Source organism: Zootoca vivipara, chromosome 3, assembly GCF_965207765.1.
Source record: "Zootoca vivipara chromosome 3, rZooViv2.hap1.1, whole genome shotgun sequence".
Lineage (NCBI taxonomy): Eukaryota > Metazoa > Chordata > Lepidosauria > Squamata > Lacertidae > Zootoca > Zootoca vivipara.
In genome coordinates this window covers 115,327,744-115,346,904 of record NC_142586.1, presented here as the reverse complement: position 1 = coordinate 115,346,904, position 19,161 = coordinate 115,327,744, and the positions used below count along the sequence as shown (strand labels likewise).

General features: G+C 45.6%; 1 protein-coding gene across 4 annotated transcripts in view; it reads left to right on the top strand.

Moving 5' to 3' along the window:
• Positions 1–1,651: 1,651 nt before the first annotated feature.
• MSRA (methionine sulfoxide reductase A) overlaps positions 1,652–19,161 on the top strand; it is a 179,077-nt gene continuing 161,567 nt past the window's right edge. The window contains exon 1 of one of the 4 annotated variants that reach the window (XM_035110866.3): positions 1,652–1,893. In XM_035110866.3, coding sequence (XP_034966757.1) covers positions 1,710–1,893 — 184 coding nt within the window. In that variant the 5' untranslated portion in view covers positions 1,652–1,709. Of the gene's footprint in view, positions 1,894–14,218; positions 14,606–19,161 lie in introns of those variants that run through there. The other 3 variants (XM_035110867.3, XM_088666940.1, XM_088666942.1) reach the window with 3 other exon arrangements.

Below are 19,161 nucleotides of genomic sequence, written 5' to 3'. Positions count from 1 at the left end.
ATTATTGTTAGCCCTCTATGGACATGTTTTCTGTAAGCTGACTTGAAAGGTGTTTTGGCCAAAAAGGGTAGGGTATGAATGCTGTAAGTAAATAGAATAATAGAACTGTAGAGCAGGAAGGGACCTCATGGTCATCTAGCCCAACCCCTTGCCATGCAGGAATCTCGACGAGATGATACGTGACAATGGCCGTCCAACCTCTGCTTGAAAACCTCCACGGAACAGGAGTCCACCTCCTCTCATGGGAGTACATCCCACTGTTGAAGAGCTCTTACCATCAGAAAGTTCTTCCTGATGTGCTATATTTCCTGAGAGATTTTCATTGCCTCCCCCCCCCCAGCTGCACAAGAAGTAGAAATAGCACAGCACTTCCTATCACTTCATTGCCATGCTAGGGTGAGCTGCGCCCTTTGCATTTCTACCTCTCATGTCACTGAGGTACGAAACCTTCTTTGGGGAAAAAGTCGGCCCCTGATGCAGATGTGCTCAGACAGTCCATTCCCAAGATCCAGGCACCCATTCAGCGCATCATCTACTACATTAGTACTACTTACGAATGTTTCTACTTACGAACGGAGCTCCGTCCGCTATCTTGGATGCGGCTTAGATAGGATTTTTTCTACTTACGAATTTTTAGATAGGGTTGCTGTGACTTACAAATTTTTTCTCCCAATGCATTCCTATGGGATTCGACTTACAATTTTTTTCGACTTACGAATGTGTGTTCGGAACGCATTAAATTCGTAAGCACGTGGATGGCATTGTGGTCTAAACCTCTGAGTCTCTTGGGCTTGCCAATCAGAAGCTCAGCGGTTCGAATCCCTATGACAGAGTGAGCTCCCGTTGCTCTGTCCCAGCTCATGCCAACCTAGTAGTTCGAAAGCAGCCCAGTACAAGTAGATAAATAGGTACTGCTGTGACAGGAAGGTAAATGGCGTTTCCATGTGCTCTGGCTTCCGTCAAAATGTTCTGTTGTGCTGTAAGTGGTTTAGTCATGCTGGCCACAAAACCTGGAAAGCTGTCTATGGACAAACGCCGGCTTCCTTGGCCTGAAAGCGAGATGAGTGCCGCAACCCCATAACCACCTTTGATTGGACTCAGCTGTCCAGGGGTCCTTTATCTTTTACTTTACCTTTTACTACCATCACATATGGGCGTGGGGGGGAGGCTGCCTCCCGAAATCAGGTAAAATAAAAATACTTAACTGACCAACTGTGTCACAGATAACTCAGTTCGGTCCCTGGCTACACCCATGCCATCACACCTGCTTGGGCAACATTTGGTCGGAATCTCCCTCTTTGCAACCTGAATCCATTAATTAGCCTCTGATGCAGCAGACATAATAAATTAATATAGAGTAACATTATTATAATGTTACTCTATATTGTATTACAAGAAACTTTATTATTGAGAATTAATTTTATGATCAACAACTGCATTTCTGTACCAACCACCGCGGGGAGATTTGCAACGTAATTTGATCCATTGCCCGCCCTTTCTCCCCTAAGGCGTTAGAAAACCCCCAATATTATGCAAGCTAAGTTGAGCAAATAATGTTCCCACTCGCGCGTGCGCAACTGCACCTTTCCTCTCCGGGGCACGTGACTCCCCATCGCGCGCGCCCAGCCGCTGACCACGTGCCCTCCCGCCCACCCCCCGAGCCTCGCGACAGGGATTCTGTCCCTGCGCATGCGCGCGCCACCTGACGGATGCCGCCTTTCCGTCCCTTTTGCCCCAGTTTATGGGGTGGGGGAGGGGCGATGAGTTCCGTCGGTCTCCGCAGACTCTTCCTAGCTATCGCAGCCATGGGAGAAGCCGCCTCTTCTTCCCTCAAGGCAGCCAGTGAACGAGAGGTCCTGCCCGGCCGGAGCCGGACTCTTGTGCGCCTCCTGGGTAAGTGAGCGGGAAGAGAGAGAGAAGACTAAAAAGCGGCCTCCTGAGGGGAGCCGGACGCCTCGAGCCAGAGCGAAGGAGAAGGCCGCGCATGCGCCTCGAGGCGCTGGTCTGAGGATATGTGTGTGAGAGAGCGTAGCTCGTGAGGGAGAAGTTATTCTCGAGGCTGTGGCGCATGCGCGAGCTCTCCCCGGCCGCGCTCGGCGCCTGCGCCCTGAGGAGGTGGGTCGGGGACCTCGCGGTGGTGTTCGGAGGGAGCATGCGCGCCTCTTGCCCGCCTCCCGCCTCTCTCCGAGGGAGAAGCCAAGCCCCAGTGCGCATGCTCCGCGAGGGTCTCCGCAATCTTAGGCGGTGCATAGGTTACGGTAATACACAACCGTAACCGGCTATAATAAAATGCATAAACTAATACAGAATGAACTAAGAAATTTTTGTTATTATGTACGTAGAAACAACCTCTATCAAAGGCGAGGGGACAGTCCCGAACTTAAAGTGTTATTAAAGGTCACAGTCCAAATGAATAAGGTAATTGAGGAGTACCCAAGGAGTCTTATATTTGGTGCATAGGTTACATCAGGTTGGCTGTTTCTAAGGAGCAGTGGAGGCGGCTGTTTCGCAACTGAAGCAATGATTTTCACTTAGAGTTGGAAGGGACCACGGGGGTCATCTAGTCCAACTCCCTTGCAATGCAGGGATCTATTTTCCCCACGTGGGGCTCGAACCCACGACCCTGATATTGAGAGTGTCGTGCTCTAGTGACTGAGCTGTCCCCAGGCTTTGCTCCAATAAAGGGCATTCCATCTCACTCACAGCCTGCATAAGGCGGTTTTTCAATTATACTTCCTTGCACACCTCTGGCTTTGGAAAGTTAAGGGTTGCAACTGACTGTTGGGGGAAAATGTTTATTTATTTATTTATACATACATACCTGAGGGACCCAGGTGGCGCTGCGGTTAAACCACAGAGCCTAGGGCTTGCTGATCAGAAGGTCGGAGGTTCGAATCCCTGTGACGGGGTGAGCTCCCGTTGCTTGGTCCCAGCTCCTGCCAACCTAGCAGTTCGAAAGCACGTCAAAGTGCAAGTAGATAAATAGGAACCGCTACAGCGGGAAGGTAAACGGCGTTTCCGTGTGCTGCTCTGGTTTGCCAGAAGCGGCTTTGTCATGCTGGCCACATGACCTGGAAGCTATACGCCGGCTCCCTCGGCCAATAATGCCAGATGAGCGCGCAACCCCAGAGTCGGTCACGACTGGACCTAATGGTCAGGGGTCCCTTTACCTTTTACATACATACCTACATACATACGGTACATACATACCCTGCCTTTTCCCCTCAAGAACTCAAGGTGGTTTACAGCTAAAATAGAAACATCTAAAAATAATACGTTACCATAATGCCATTATACATAAAATAAAAATGTCATTACAATAAAATATCTACTTTCCTCCCCCTTTATTTGCAAAAAGAAGACGTGCTCTAATGAAAAGTACCTAAAAAGACACATTGCATAAAATGTTCTCTTGTAGTTGGGAAGGCAGCAGAGGTGTGGCCCAAGTTTGCAGAGGGTTGTTAAGTTGTTCGGGGTCATTGAAACAGGAAGGGAGCTCTTCAAAACAAGTGAGTGGGTGGTAAAATGGCATATGCAGTTCTTTGCAAATAAGTGTACAGTAAAGTGATACATGCCAGGGTGAGGGAACCCTTAATTTGGCATACAGTAAGCCCACAATTTAAACACATTAAATTTCAGATTTATGCACAGGGCAAAAAAGTTTTTGTTTTTTTTAAGGGGGCAGGGTTCTGGGAAAATGACATTGGCATCCCACCCATCATTGAACCCAGAGGGTTTTGACTATACACGATTTTGGCTTTAGGCACAAGCTGCAGAACATAGCCCCCTTTATAAGTTGCAGGCTTACTGCGCATGCTCATGGGGACTGAACCAGAAGCGACGGACTAGGACTCGGAGCATGACCTTGGGATCATAGTACCGTGTTTCTCATATTATAAGACATGTCTTATATTTATTTTTTCCTCAAAAAAACACACTATGGCTTATTTTCAAGGGATGTCTTATTTTTTTCCTCCTCTTCCTGCCGCGGCCGGCATTGCTGCTGCGCCTATCACTATGTCTTATTTTCGGGGTATGGCTTATATTCCTTGAATGCTTAAAAATCTTGCTATGGCTTATTTTATGGGTATGTCTTAAAATATGAGAAACAGGGTAGATACCTCGATGTTTAGGGAGGCTTTTAATCTTTAATTGATTATTTTATTCTTCTGTTGGAAGCCGCCCAGAGTGGCTTAGGAAACCCAGCCAGATGGGCGGGGTATAAATAATAAATTATTATTATTATTATTTAACCCCAGTGTGCGGCAGCTGTGAGAAAGGCAAATTCCATGCTAGGAATTGGGAGAGGAATTGACAACAAAATGATATCATAATGCTGTTATAGAAATTTATGCTGCGACTGCATTTGGTGTACAGTGGTACCTCGGTTTATGAACACAATTGGTTCCGGAAGTCTGTTCATAAACTGAAGCGTTCATAAACTGAAGCGAACTTTCCCATTGAAAGTAATGGAAAATGAATTAATCCGTTCCAGATGGGTCCGCGGTGTTCATAAACTGAAGCGTTCATAAACTGAAGCGAACTTTCCCATTGAAAGTAATGGAAAGTGGATTAATCCATTCCAGATGGGTCCGCGGAGTACTTAAACTGAAGCGTTCATAAACTGAAGCATGGGTGTAATTGGTTCTGGAAGTCTGTTCATAAACTGAAGCGTTCATAAACTGAAGCGAACTTTCCCATTGAAAGTAATGGAAAATGAATTAATCCGTTCCAGACGGGTCCGCGGTGTTCATAAACTGAAAATTCATAAACCGAGGTGTTCATAAACCGAGGTTCCACTGTATTGTGTACAGTTCTGGTCACCTCACCTCAAAAAGGATATTGTATAGTTGAAAAAGGTTCAGAAAAGGACCACCCAAGTGATCAAGTGGATGGAGCGATTCTGCTATGCAGAAAGGTTGCAGCATGTGGGACTTTTTAGTTTAGAGAAAAGGTGAGAAAAGGTGAGGTAAAATACAGAACCCCTGGACAGTTAAGTCCACTTGAATTTGGCTATGGGGTGCAATGCTCATGTCTGCTTTCAGGCCTAAGGAGCTGGCATTTGTCTGCAGACAGCTTTCTGGGTCATGTGGCCAGCATGACTAAACTGCTTCTGGAGCATGGAACACCATGAGAAGTGTCAGAGCGGCGCGCACAGAAACACCATTTACTTTCACACCGCAGCGGTACCTATTTATTTACTTGCACTGGTATGGTTTCGAACTGCTAGGTCAGCAGGAGCTGGGACAGAGCAATGGGAGCTCACCCTGTCATGTGGATTCGAACTGCTGACTTTATAATCGGCAAGCCCAAGAGGTTTGGTGGTTTAGACCACAGTGCCACCTGCGTCCCTCCAGGAAAGGCGAGTATGAGATGGCATAATAGAAGTTTATAGTGTTCCCTCCCCCTCTTTTTTAAAAAAGAACTTTTCTCTCATGTGCAATGTGCCTGTACCCTACAATGTATTCTCCACTGGAATTTATAGCAACAGCAACCAGAAACAGGGATGTGTTAGTTTTTTTGTGTTCATACTTCAGGTGAATGATGCAGGGATAATGCAGCTGTTCCTTAGGTGGAAATTCTTCGTGGAAAAGAAGCAATATGGTAGATGAACAGTATCCAATATGTATGCATTTCAGATGGCCTGACCGGCTGTCAGAGAAATACAGCTCCTGGGAGTCCTCAAAACCCAACACTGTCTTATCACCTCCTAAGTACTACACACAATATTCATTAACCAACACTTTCACCTGAAAGCCCCCCCCCTCCAATCCCTGGAGTTCTTCAAAAGCTGCTTAACATTCCTCTCACACTGCGGTGTGCATGGGCCTGAAGCTTTATTGTGCAAAGTTGGATCCCCACCCCAGAAGGATTCAGATGGGCTTGTAAGCCAAAGTACCGTGTTTCCCCCTTTTTAATACGTAGTCATAAAGTAAGCCAGGGCAGCAATTTTAAGCATTTGCGAAAGATAAGCCATACCCCGAAAATAAGACATAGTGTATCTCCATGCCTGCAGCAGCGCGGGCGGAGAGCTGAGCCAGCGGCCGGGCCTCTGTTGCTTCTAGCCCAGTTTCTAGTTTCTAGCCCAGCAGCTTGGAGCACCCAGGAGCACCGGAGCCAGCGGCCCTGCCTCTGCCTGGCCGAGGAGGCCTGCTGTTCCGCCGCCCGGAACCGGCTGCTGGAGCGCGCGGAGCGCCCAGCAGCCCCGGAGCCGAGCGCCAGAGCCAGCGGCCTCGCCTCCATCCGGCCGCCGCCGTCCCGCCACCCGGAAACAGCTGCTGGAGCGCGCGGAGCGCCCAGCAGCCCCGGAGCCGAGCGCCAGAGCAAGCGGCCTCAGCTCCATCCAGCCGCCGCCGTCCCGCCGCCCGGAAACGGCTGCTGGAGCGCACGGAGCGCCCAGCAGCCCCGGAGCCGAGCGCCAGAGCAAGCGGCCTCAGCTCCATCCAGCCGCCGCCGCCCCGCCACCCGGAAATGGCTGCTGGAGCGCGCGGAGCGCCCAGCAGCCCCGGAGCCGAGCGCCAGAGCCAGCGGCCTCGCCTCCATCCGGCCGCCGCCGTCCCGCCGCCCGGAAACAGCTGCTGGAGCGCGCGGAGCGCCCAGCAGCCCCGGAGCCGAGCGCCAGAGCAAGCGGCCTCAGCTCCATCCAGCCGCCGCCGTCCCGCCGCCCGGAAACGGCTGCTGGAGCGCACGGAGCGCCCAGCAGCCCCGGAGCCGAGCGCCAGAGCAAGCGGCCTCAGCTCCATCCAGCCGCCGCCGCCCCGCCACCCGGAAATGGCTGCTGGAGCGCGCGGAACGCCCAGCAGCCCCGGAGCTGAGGGCCAGAGCCAGCGGCCTCGCCTCCACCCGGCCGCCGCCGCCCCGCCGCCCCGCCGCCCGGAAACGGCTGCTGGAGCGCGCGGAGCGCCGAGCAGCCCCGGAGCTCAGCGCCAGAGCCAGTGGCCTCGCCGTCGCCGTCCCGCCGCCTGGAAACGGCTGCTGGAGCGCGCGGAGCGCCCAGCTGCTCAAAGCGCCCAGCAGCGCTCAGACAGCCCAGCAGCATGGCGCGCAGTGCCCAGCAGTGCCCCGAGCCAGCAGCCTGGCCCGGCCAAGAAGACCTTAAGGTGCTGTAAAAACTGTAATAACGTAAAAAAAAAATAAGACATGCCACCAAAAATAAGCCACCCTGTGGTTTTTTGAGGGAAAAAAGCAATAAGACGGTGTCTTAAAATGTGGGAAACACGGTATCTCGCCAGAAGGGTCCCCCCTGGCAATAAAAAGCAGGTTGCTGGGGAACAGCATCACTTGAGGGGTGGACACGTTTACCCAAATGGCAATCCCTTGATTGCAAAGAAGACATAAAAGAGACGTATTCAGCAGATTGCATATTCATGAACCTGACCACAAGAAAACGGAGAAGATCTTTGTTCGGAGAATGATGTTTGTGTGTTGCTCTGAGAATTTATTCCAGATTATGGAACAAAATAACTTGACATGAGGGCGTTCTTCAGTGCCTGGCTGCCAAGGCTTGAGAAGCCCCTCAAGTAAAATACAGCAGCTGATTGGTTTTTCACATTGTATCTGGGATTAGACAAACATGCATTTAGAAGAGGGAATTTTGGAACGGTTAGGAAAACTGCACCTTCCGGAATTCCCTCTTCTGTGGGCCAATTAAAGATACAGAAGACCTGGCCCTACCCTCTTCTGTTTCTGGACACTTTATCAAAACATCCTGGGGACTATGGAGCAGAGAGTAATAATTTTGAAATATTTCCTGCAGTCTATGTCAAGATTGTTTACAGAGTATTACTTCATTTTTCTTACAACTTCCCTGTGAGGCAGATTATGCTGAGAAACTGTGGTTTATCAAAGTGTGCTGCTTCCTTGCTGAGCAAGGAAGCCTATGCAGCAACACTGGTGTAAAATCCCTTATTGCTGAAAATCTGGTCCTGTACTGGGGATGAAGGTGCAGTCCTATAGCTTCTATAGTTTATTAACAGTGGCAGCAAGACCAGCCTTTCAGGAACCTGTGGAAAACGTTCATCCATGAATAAAACGGTTATGTACGCCAAAGAGGGAGAATATCTTAAAAGGATCTGTTATCTCCAATTTCCCAAAGGTTGTGTTTACATTTTTTTAAAGGACAGTGTTTCATGTACTGCAATTGAGGGATGAATTTGTGATACGGCTTAACAAACCATACCAAAAGCTTTTCTGAGGTTATCATTAACAAAATAGCTGTGCCAGAGATAACATTATAATATGCCTTGTCCACCGCGGTTACTGGGTTTGATTCCTTCTTTTTATTCAAATTCTCCCTTGAGAGAGTCTCCGCTTTCCCCATACCCCAGGGATGAAGAAACTCTGTTCACTTGCGGTTATCAGTATGGACCTGATGTCTGCTGCTGTGAATAGAAGTGCTGCCACTTCACAGACCTGAGTCACTCCTTTGGTATGCAGAGCTGCTAATGAATAATAATAAAAGATCCTTACATTAACTGAGCCTAGCACTGTGGATCAACCAGCTCTAGCTATTTAGGCAGCTCATTTCCAGGCTCATTTCTCTTTTTCCTGCTTTGAAAGTGATATTTCCACTTTGTGGTTGGTCTGCTCATTTCCTCCTCCTCCTCTGTGGTTTCCCAGGCTATGGTATCAGAAGTTTCCCAAGGGCTGAGCTGGCTTGACTTAGTCAAAACAAAAACTAGCTCAACTCACCTGCAAGTTGTGCAAGGTCTGCAGCTAGTTTCCACACAAATGTAGAATATACTTTGGCCACCTCATGAGAAGAGAAGACTCCCTGGAGAAGACCTGATGTTGGGAAAGATGGAGGGCACAAGGAGAAGGGGACGACAGAGGACGAGATGGCTGGACAGTGTTCTCGAAGCTACCAACATGAGTCTAACCAAACTGCGGGACGCAGTGGAAGACAGGAGTGCCTGGTGTGTTCTGGTCCATGGGGTCACGATGAGCTGGACACCAACAACAGTGCTGATAGGTAGCCAAATGTACATTGTTCCAGTGAAGCCCTAAGCTTCACTGAAAATCCCACTGAATTCAAGGGGACTTCTTCCCTGCTATGTGTGCATGTACGGTTTCAACATTTTCTAAGCCTACTGAGGTTTAGCAGATTTTAAAATTAGCTGTCAGAAGCTTTACCACCACTATAGGGTGAAATGTAAATGCTTACCTACCCTTCAGGCATAAAGTTTGGCAGTCTTTAATGGTTTTTGCCTTCAGTGCATGTTTTGGAATACAAACATTTGGAATACATAAAAGAATTAATTTGTTAGCAGGAGGCTAACAACAAGCCCTGGTTTTTAATATCTGCTTTTATTGGGCAAGGTCTATAGCTCAGTAGTAGAGCATCTCCTTTGCAGCATCACCAGCTAGGACTGTAAAAGACTCCCTATCTGAAACCCTGGAGAGCCACTGTCAAATCAGTGTACACTATTGAACTAGGGGTACTGCTAGTCTGACTTGGTATAACACAGCTTCCTGTGTCCCTATAGGTAAGACAGTGGGGCTGTGATTAAAGAGCCTTAAACTCTGTATTAAAGAGCCTTAAACTCTTAAGGCTCCAATACTTTGGCCACCTCATGAGAAGAGAAGACTCCCTGGAAAAGACCATGCTAGCACTGTAAGTGAGTGCTGGACCATTGTTGTTGTTGTTTAGTCGTTTAGTCGTGTCCGACTCTTCGTGACCCCATGGACCATAGCACGCCAGGCACTCCTGTCTTGCACTGCCTCCCGCAGTTTGGTCAAACTCATGTTCGTAGCTTCGAGAACACTGTCCAACCATCTTGTCCTGTCGTCCCCTTCTCCTAGTGGTGGACCATAAAGAAGGCTGATCACCAAAGAATTGATGCTTTTGAATTATGGTGCTTTTGACCCTCATGTTGGGAAAGATTGAGGGCACTAGGAGAAGGGGATGACACAGGACGAGATGGTTGGACAGTGTTCTTGAAGCTACCAATCTTTGTATGAGTGGCTCCTGCAGGGACCTCAAATAACCTATCTCTGCTATATCAGTGAGCTGCTTGCCACCCTTCTGAGGGTGCTATGACTTGGGCACACTGTTCAGTTTCAACTGTGGCTCTCCTGTGGCAGCCAGCAGCCTATCCTTCCCCAGGGATCCTAGTAAAAGGCTACTTCTATGCATGGTTTGAAGATGGAAACTTACTTTGCTTTTCTGGACAATTTGTTACTATTATTACTATTATTATTAGCATTTGTGCCCCACTCTTCAGCTGAAAAGGCTCCCAGAGTGGCTTATCGTATTTTTTCTGTGCATAACACCCCCTGTGTATAAGATGCCCCCTATTTTTGGGGACGCAAAATTAAGAAAATGGGAGGAGATCGCCCTGAGTTGTTGAGCTTTTTTAGGGGGGCGTTGTAGGAAATCGCTCACCCGCACACGTTGCAAAAGCCACCTAAAATATGTCCCCGCGCTGGCACAAGCCACCATTCACCCACCCTAATGCTACAGCGACAGCCAATCAATACCAGCCCTTGCCGCAGCCACCAATAACACAGCAAATAGTCACTGGCAATTTCCACATCGTGGCAGAAACCAATACCACATCCCCCCTATGCACTATCTTTTTTTTTTTTACAATCTATTTTTATTAATTTTCCAATTAAAATACAACTATATCACATCCATTATTCCAAATTATACAAATCCATATCAATTAAACCGAATATTATACCAAATCATATACAATTTTGGAGTTCCCATGCTTCAAAAAATTGGGGTTTTCTCGCAACTGCCTACTGCCGTCTTTATTCTAAAGTCCAAATAGTCACTCATAATCCATGATAATCTCGATCTTCCCCTGCAATCACTAAAATATTTTCTTCTTTCATCCATTCATCCGATTTTTCCACCGCTGCTGAAATAAGCATCAAATGAGATTTCCCATATATTCATTCTCCTGTGTGAGTTTTAATCAGTCCGGCCTCCCCCTAAATCCCCCTAAATCCTCTTTGTCTGGAGTGCTTTCTTCTTGCGTAGGTCTTTCAACACAAAACAGCGCCATCTTGAAAAGCTCAGATCACTTTCGTTTTCTTCTCGACGTTTTTTTTTTGCAGACGATCATAGTAAAATTTACAGCTTTCCGGGCATAGGCACAGCTGTCACATTATGTAGAAACTCTTAACAGATTTATAGCTCTCCTTGCCCCATAGCTGAACTTAACTTCAGATCGCTGTTCAAATTCCAAGTGCGTCACACCTCATAAATCCAAACGCTTCCAGCCGCACTCCGATTGTCCAGTTGGAGGGGAGGCCCTCTCTTCAACGGTTTTACAGCTTCTAACCATATCATATCAATAGTTTTATAGAGTCTAACTCACACAGTTAAGTTCCATTTCTCATTTGTTCCAAACAAACAGGACATCACGTCCGGGAAGGTATAAAATAACTCGTAGAGTGTATGAAAGAATAAAGAAGACTCACTTCCCTTCTCGTGGTGTCCCAATCAATCTTTCTTGCCGATGTTATACTCCCTCACTCCTCACGCTCAGCAGCGAAAATTCCTTGGCAATAAACAGAGCTTCTGCCCTTCCTTTTTGAAGCACGTCCATGAATTTAAGCCCAATTATCTTCTTTGATCATGGAGATCCCGCTACGCAGGTCGGCGTCCGGGGAGCTCCGCTCCTCCATAAGTGCTTTTAGCCCTTGCCCCCCCCCGCCCCTTGAACAGTCGGGGTGGGTTTAGGGGCATCTGCGGGCCTGCGGCCCTCTCCGTAACCCCCGGAGAGGTGGGGAGGTTGCCATTTACTCCCCTAGCAACCGCCAAATTCCTTATGAAGGTCGGAAAGATGGAAAAAGGGTCAGCCATTCCTGCGACCGGAACTGGAACTGGGCCCCCCTATGCACTATCCATGTATAAAACGAGCCCCAATTTTTAACATAATTTTTCAGTAAAAAAACACCCCTCGTCTTATACATGGAAAAGTACGGTACATACATATTAGCTACATACAAGTCAGTACCTGATTATCTGTACTGAGAGAAGGAGAGAAGAAGATGACCCTGCTAACGGTCTTGTCTTTTTGGTGGCTTCTGATACCATCAGCCATGGTCTTGTAAAGAAGCTGGTAAAATGCGGGCTAGACAATACTACCATTCAGTGGATTTGTAACTGCCTTACTGACCGAACCCAAAGGGTGCTCATCAATGGCTCCTCCTCATCCTGGAGAGTAGTGACTAGTGGGGTGCCACAGGGTTCTGTCTTGGGCCCAGTCTTGTTCAACATCTTTATCAATGACTTGGATGGTGGGCTTGAGGGCATCCTGAGCAAGTTTGCAGATGACACCAAATTGGGAGGGGTGGCTAATACCCCAGAGGACAGGATCACACTTCAAAATGACCTTAACACATTAGACAACTGGGCCCAAAGCAAACAAGATGAATTTTAACAAGGAGAAATGTAAGGTACTACACTTGGGCAAAAAAAAAAAATGAAAGGCACAAATACAGGATGGGTGACACCTGGCTTGAGAGCAGTACATGTGAAAAGGATCTAGGAGTCTTGGTAGACCACAAACTTAACATGAGTCAGCAGTGTGATGCAGCAGCTAAAAAAGCCAATGCAATTCTGGGCTGCATCAATAGGAGTATAGCATCTAGATCAAGGGAAGTAATAGTACCACTGTATTCTGCTCTGGTCAGACCTCACCTGGAGTACTGTGTCCAGTTCTGGGCACCACAGTTCAAGAAGGATACTGACAAGCTGGAACGTGTCCAGAAGAGGGCAACCAAAATGGTCAAAGGCCTGGAAACTATGCCTTATGAGGAACGGCTTAGGGAGCTGGGTATGTTTAGCCTGGAGAAGAGAAGGTTAAGGGGTGATATGATAGCCATGTTCAAATATATGAAAGGATGTCATATGGAGGAGGGAGAAAGATTGTTTTCTGCTGCTCCAGAGAAGCGGACACGGAGCAATGGATTAAAACTTCAAGAAAGAAGATTCCACCTAAACATTAGGAAGAACTTCCTGACAGTAAGAGCTGTTCGGCAGTGGAATTTGCTACCAAGGAGTGTGGTGGAGTCTCCTTCTTTGGAGGTCTTTAAGCAGAGGCTTGACAGGCATATGTCAAGAATGCTTTGATGGTGTTTCCTGCTTGGCAGGGGGTTGGACTGGATGGCCCTTGTGGTCTCTTCCAACTCTATGATTCTATGATTCCTTCTCAACTACACTTGTGTGTTGGGAATTGGAGATATGAATTTTAGTGGCATGGTTTCTTCTCCCCTTGGGAATTGTCCTTTGTGCTCCCCCAAATATTGTCTCTCATGCTGTCTTACAGCTACTTGAAGTGCTGTGTGAAGTTGTCTGTGTGAAGTTGTCAGGGGTCCCTTTACCTTTACCTTAAGTTAGTGGCCATCGCTGCCTTCTGTAGGAGTGTGTTTTAACTGTAACATCGGAATCGTGGTTTGGGGTGGATAATAATTAGGTGTGCCTGATACTGTTTTTGTTGTAAAAAGAAGAAGAAGAAGAAGAAATGTTTGCAAATGGACAGCAAGATCCCTTTAAGAGTTCCTTTTCAATGCTAGCATAGTGTCACCAGGCATTTGTAGGAGAGGGAAGCACTTTTTATGAACTGGTCCCAATTCAATGCCTTGTTGTGTGTTGTGGTCTGACCACCCATTGTCTCTGGTTCCACCTGACAAGATATCTGACAAGATGAGACACAAGGGGGGGGAATTAACATAGCTTGTATTTTCTCTGAGAACAAAATGATTATAATTTCAGTTTTAGCCATGATTTAGGTCTGTTTCCATAGTGGCGCTTTCCCCATTATCACCAGTCAGCCTGATATTAATGCAGTATTCCATGCTTCTTAATGTTATGGGTAGAACCTCCTTCGAAAGAAGCTTGGCATCTTTAGGTATTGCTTGCAGACGTTTATAGAGAACACATTTCTTATCGCTGAATGGTGCGCATTGCATCCAGTTCTCCAGGACTACTGAGTAAAATGTTTTTGTTACCATTGTGCAGTGTACAAAACCATGAAGGCTGTAAGGCGATTTGGCAGGATGAAGCGATGCTGGTGCCAGGATTTGGTTTCTAACCAACAATTTTGGCTAAGTAAACACACACACACACACACACACACACACACACACGTACACGTATATGTGTGTGTGTGTGAATATATATATATATATATATATATATATATATATATATATATATATATATTTATATTATATATTGACTTGCAAAGGGCATCTATTGGAAACAAGAACTTCCAACAGCCTGGCACAGGCTGGAGCTCTGCCAAGACTGTTTGGGAAGGTTGCCATGCTGCAAGCAAGCGAGCGAGCTGAAGAAAGGGGAAAAAAGGCAAGACTTGGCACTGTTCAGTCAAATCGGCTTCTTTTGTCTGCTTTCTCGGCTTGAGCTTCAGGAAAGAAAACCATCTTGGGATACAGAAAAAAACTCAGAAGTTTTCGGTGTTCAAACTTAGAAGATTATTAAAAGTCGCTTGGGCTTTTTTGTTTTGTTTTGTTTTGTTTTAAAGCGGCGGTATATTAAAATTCGTCCATCACTGGTTTGGGAAATAGCAGCCTTTCTTAAAGAAGCCACCACAGTGTTTTGTCTTTATACATATAGGATAATACGGTATTTGAATTTTGTATGTTTAGTAAGGTTGGAAGATGGGGATGAGTGTGCAGGGGCGGGGGGAAGATTCTAAGTTTTTTTTAAAATGGCATACATTTGCAGAATAAAAGTTCTCATTGACTTTAAGCTTTTAGGATCAAGCTGGACAGTTGTTTTTATTCAAAAAAACTGGTTTGAGGGTATAAGCTTTTCTTTCTTTCACCTTTATAATACATTGCAAATGATAACTTTTAAAAGGGATCCCCTCTGATATATATTCCTATATCCGCTGTGAAATGATATAGTTTCAATATTGATGTAAAATAGTGTTTTGTGTTTTCTTAAAGCAGCAGCATTTGTTTTCAATGATTCCTCCTTTACTTAGCATGTTTCCTTTCAATTGTTGACAACAGGGAAAACCCACAATGTTCAGCTTGGAGGCACCAGTCTTTGCTTGAAGACATGCAGCTAGAAAGATGGCAATTTGTTTTAGTGCCTGGAAACAGTTTTGGGCATATAGTATAACTTTCGAAAGACACTTGTGAAATTAGCGAATTGTATACTTCAGGAGCAAATTGTAATGGATTCTGTAAAATTGTTTGATGATGGCAGGGAATGCAATTTGACCTGATCACTCAGGATGAGGAAAGTTTTGGGTTAAGTAGGTTCTGTTCTGTTGATTGAGATAACTGGTAGAAAAAGCCCCACAATTTATTTGCTTGAGTTTGAGTTTATTGAATTAAGTAGTTTAACAATGACTGAAGATCAGATTCAGTGTGATTTTAGTTGCAGGTAGGTAGCCGTGTTGGTCTGAGTCGAAGCAAAATAAAAAATATTCCTTCAGTAGCACCTTAAAGACCAACTAAGTTTTTATTTTGGTATGAGCTTTCGTGTGCATGCACACTTCTTCAGATACACTTGAAACCACTTCTGTTTCCAGTGTATCTGAAGAAGTGTGCATGCACACGAAAGCTCATACCAAAATAAAAACTTAGTTGGTCTTTAAGGTGCTACTGAAGGAATTTTTTTATTTAGTGTGATTTTAGTTATGCAATTAGATACAGTACAGAGTAATTTTCTCTTAACACAGTCTTTAACTTTATGACACAGGAGTGGAATGGTTTATTCCTAAGTTTGAACCAACAAATACACAAATATCTTGTCAACTAGGCCTTGAATTATTCCATTTCTTTCCTTCATTACTGGTTCAGAGTTATGACAGTCTAGTATGGGTCCTTTTCACTTAGCATAAATAGTTGATGAACTTTTTTTGAAATATGAGATTGTTCAGTTGTGCCACCAGCTGTTATATATATATATATATATATATATATATATATATATATATATATATATATATTGCAAAACAAGCCCATGACTGTGTTAAAAAATCTTTATGCAGATCCTGAATGTACATAGAAAATTGTTACAAAAAAATTCCTTCAGTAGCACCTTAAAGACCAACTAAGTTTTTATTTTGGTATGAGCTTTCGTGTGCATGCACACTTCTTCAGATACAGTGAAATGGAAGTTTCCAGGCACTTATGTAGAGAAGGGGTGGGGAGGGGTGGGGATGGGGAGGGGGGATCACTCAGAAGGGTGGTGGAAATGGGTGATTGACTGACTGATAGCTGTTGATGACCGCAAACGACTGCAAATGGTTTTGCATGAAAAAGCAAGGGTTGGGATGGCTGAAGATCGCTTATCATGTATAATGAGATAAGAACCCGATATCTCTGTTCAAACCAGGTCCCTCCATGGTTTTGAGCTTGGTGATAAGTTGCAATTCAGCAACTTCTCTTTCCAGTCTATTTCTGAAATTCTTTTGTAGTAAGACAGCTACTTTGAGATCTTGTATAGAATGTCCTGGGAGATTGAAGTGTTCTCCTACTGGTTTTTCTGTCTTCTGGTTCCTGATGTCAGATTTATGTCCATTTATCCTTTGGCGTAGGGTTTGGCCTGTTTGTCCAATATAGAGAGCTGAAGGGCACTGTTGGCATTTGATGGCATACACAATGTTAGAGGATGAGCAATTAAATAGTCCTGAGATGGTATGTTGGATGTTGTTGGGGCCAGTAATGGTGTTGTCTGGGTGTATGTGGCAGCAAAGTTGGCATCTGGGTTTATTGCAGGCTCTGGTACCAGTGTCCATGTTAAGTCTGGTGGTTGTATTATTGTGGGTGAGGAGTTGTTTAAGATTGGGTGGCTGTCTGTAGGCAATGAAAGGTCTTCCTCCCAGAGCTTGAGAAAGGGAGCGGTCATTGTCCAGGAGAGGCTGTAGATCTCTGATGATGCGTTGTACTGTTTTAGCTTGGGAGCTGTATGTGATGACTAGTGGTGTTCTGTTATTTTCTTTTTTGGGTCTGTCTTGCAGCAGGTTCTCTCTAGGTATCTGTCTGGCTCTGTTGATCTGTTGTTTAACTTCATCAGGTGGATATTTTAGTTCTAAAAAGGTTTGCTGTAGATCTCTTAGGTGAGATTCTCTGTCTGTAGAGTTGGAACAGATGCGGTTGTAACGTAAGGCCTGGCTGTATACGATGGATTGTTTGGTATGTTTGGGATGGTAGCTAGAAGCATGTAGATATGTTTGTCGGTCAGTTGGTTTTCTGTATAAGGTGGTGTCTATACGTCCATCCTGTATTTTTAGAGTAGTGTCCAAAAAATGTATTTCTTGCATAGATTGGTTCATTGTTAGGTTGATGGTGGGGTGAAAGTCATTGAATGTCTGGTGGAAGGTTTCCAGGGTCTGTTGTCCATGTGTCCAGATAATAAAAATATCGTCAATGTATCGCAGGTACAGGAGAGGTTTGAGTGGGTAGGAGTTAAGGAAACGTTGTTCTAAATCTGCCATGAAGATGTTGGCATACTGTGGGGCCATGCGGGTGCCCATGGCTGTGCCGCTGATCTGGAGGAACAGGTCATCACCAAATTTGAAGTGGTTGTGGGTAAGGACAAAGTGGCAGAGTTTGGTAGCAAAGTCCGCTGTGGTTTTATCTGAAATGGTGTTCCTTATGGCTTGTAAACCATCATTGTGTGGGATGTTGGTATATAGAGATTCCACATCCATAGTGGCTAGTATAGTATTGTTAGGAAGATTGTTCAAATATTGTATTTTCCTCAGAAAATCTGTGGTGTCACGTACGTAGCTGGGAGCACTGATAGCATATGGTTTCAGAACAGAGTCCATATAGCCGGAAACACCCACTGTAATGGTGCCAATACCTGAGATGATGGGGCGTCCTGGGTTTCCTGGTTTGTGTATTTTGGGTAGAAGATAGAAAGTTCCTGGCCGAGGTTCTGCTGGTGTGTTTGTGAGGATCTGTTCTTGGATGTGTAGGGGTAGCTCCTTAATAATCTTGTTCAGTTCTTTTTTGTATGCTTGTGTGGGGTCTGAGTCCAATTTCATGTAAAAGGCAGTATTGGAAAGTTGTCTGTGGGCCTCTTGGATGTAATCAGTTTTGTTCATGATGACGACAGCTCCACCCTTGTCTGCCTCTTTAATTATAATGTCTGGGTTGTTCCTGAGATTTTCTATGGCTCTCCTTTCAGCATGGTTTAGATTTTGTTGTAAGCGATGGTGTTTTCTGGTCACATCCGTTTGGATTCTGTGGCGGAAGCATTCGATGTACAGATCTAGTGTGGTATTGCGTCCATCAGGAGGGGTCCATGTGGAGTCCCTTTTTGTGTAACTTCTTTTCGGTGGTAGTTGGTGGTCAATGTTCTGTTCATTGATGCGTTTGGAGGGTGATGGTTGTTCCCCAGTAAGTTGAGAGGTGTTGTGTTGTGGGGATGTAGTTTGTTCTACTTTGTCTTGTTCTTGTGTGTGATGAAAATACTCCTTCAGGCGTAAACGGCGGAAAAATGCTTCCAGGTCCCCGCAGAACTGAATCATGTGTTGGGATTTGGCAGGGCAGAATGATAGTCCCCGTGAAAGGACGGATTCCTCAGCTGGGCTGAGTGTTTGCTGTGAAAGATTGACAATGTTGTTGATCTTGTTTTGATTGGTGGCCTGTAGGTTGGAAAGGTTGCAGAGTTTTTTATTTTTCTGGTTCTTCAGTAACTCCAGTTGAGAGTGGTAAATGGTTTGTTTTTCCTTGTGGAACTTCTGCCAGGCCGGGTGATTCCTGATGGAGTTCTCCAGTGCAGAGAGTTCCTCCTTTATTAACTTCTGTTTGGAATACAGAACGCCGATAAGATGTTTCAGCAGTTTCTTAGATAAAGTGTGGCATAGTTTTCTGGCATATTCTGTGGGATAAGTTGATTGAAGAGGGTTCTTAATTCTAAGACCCTTAGGTACAATGTCCAGGTTTTTGCATTTAGATAGAAAGAGGATGTCAGTTTGTACCTGGGCAAGTTTCTTGGTGAGGTTGATGGACTTCCATTTCATGCGGCTCAATGTGGTGCCTTCCATAGTTCTGGTTACAGGTAGGTAGCCGTGTTGGTCTGGATCGAAGTAAAATAAAAAAATTCCTTCAGTAGCACCTTAAAGACCAACTAAGTTTTTATTTTGGTATGAGCTTTCGTGTGCATGCACACTTCTTCAGATACAGTGAAATTCTTCAGATACAGAAAATTGT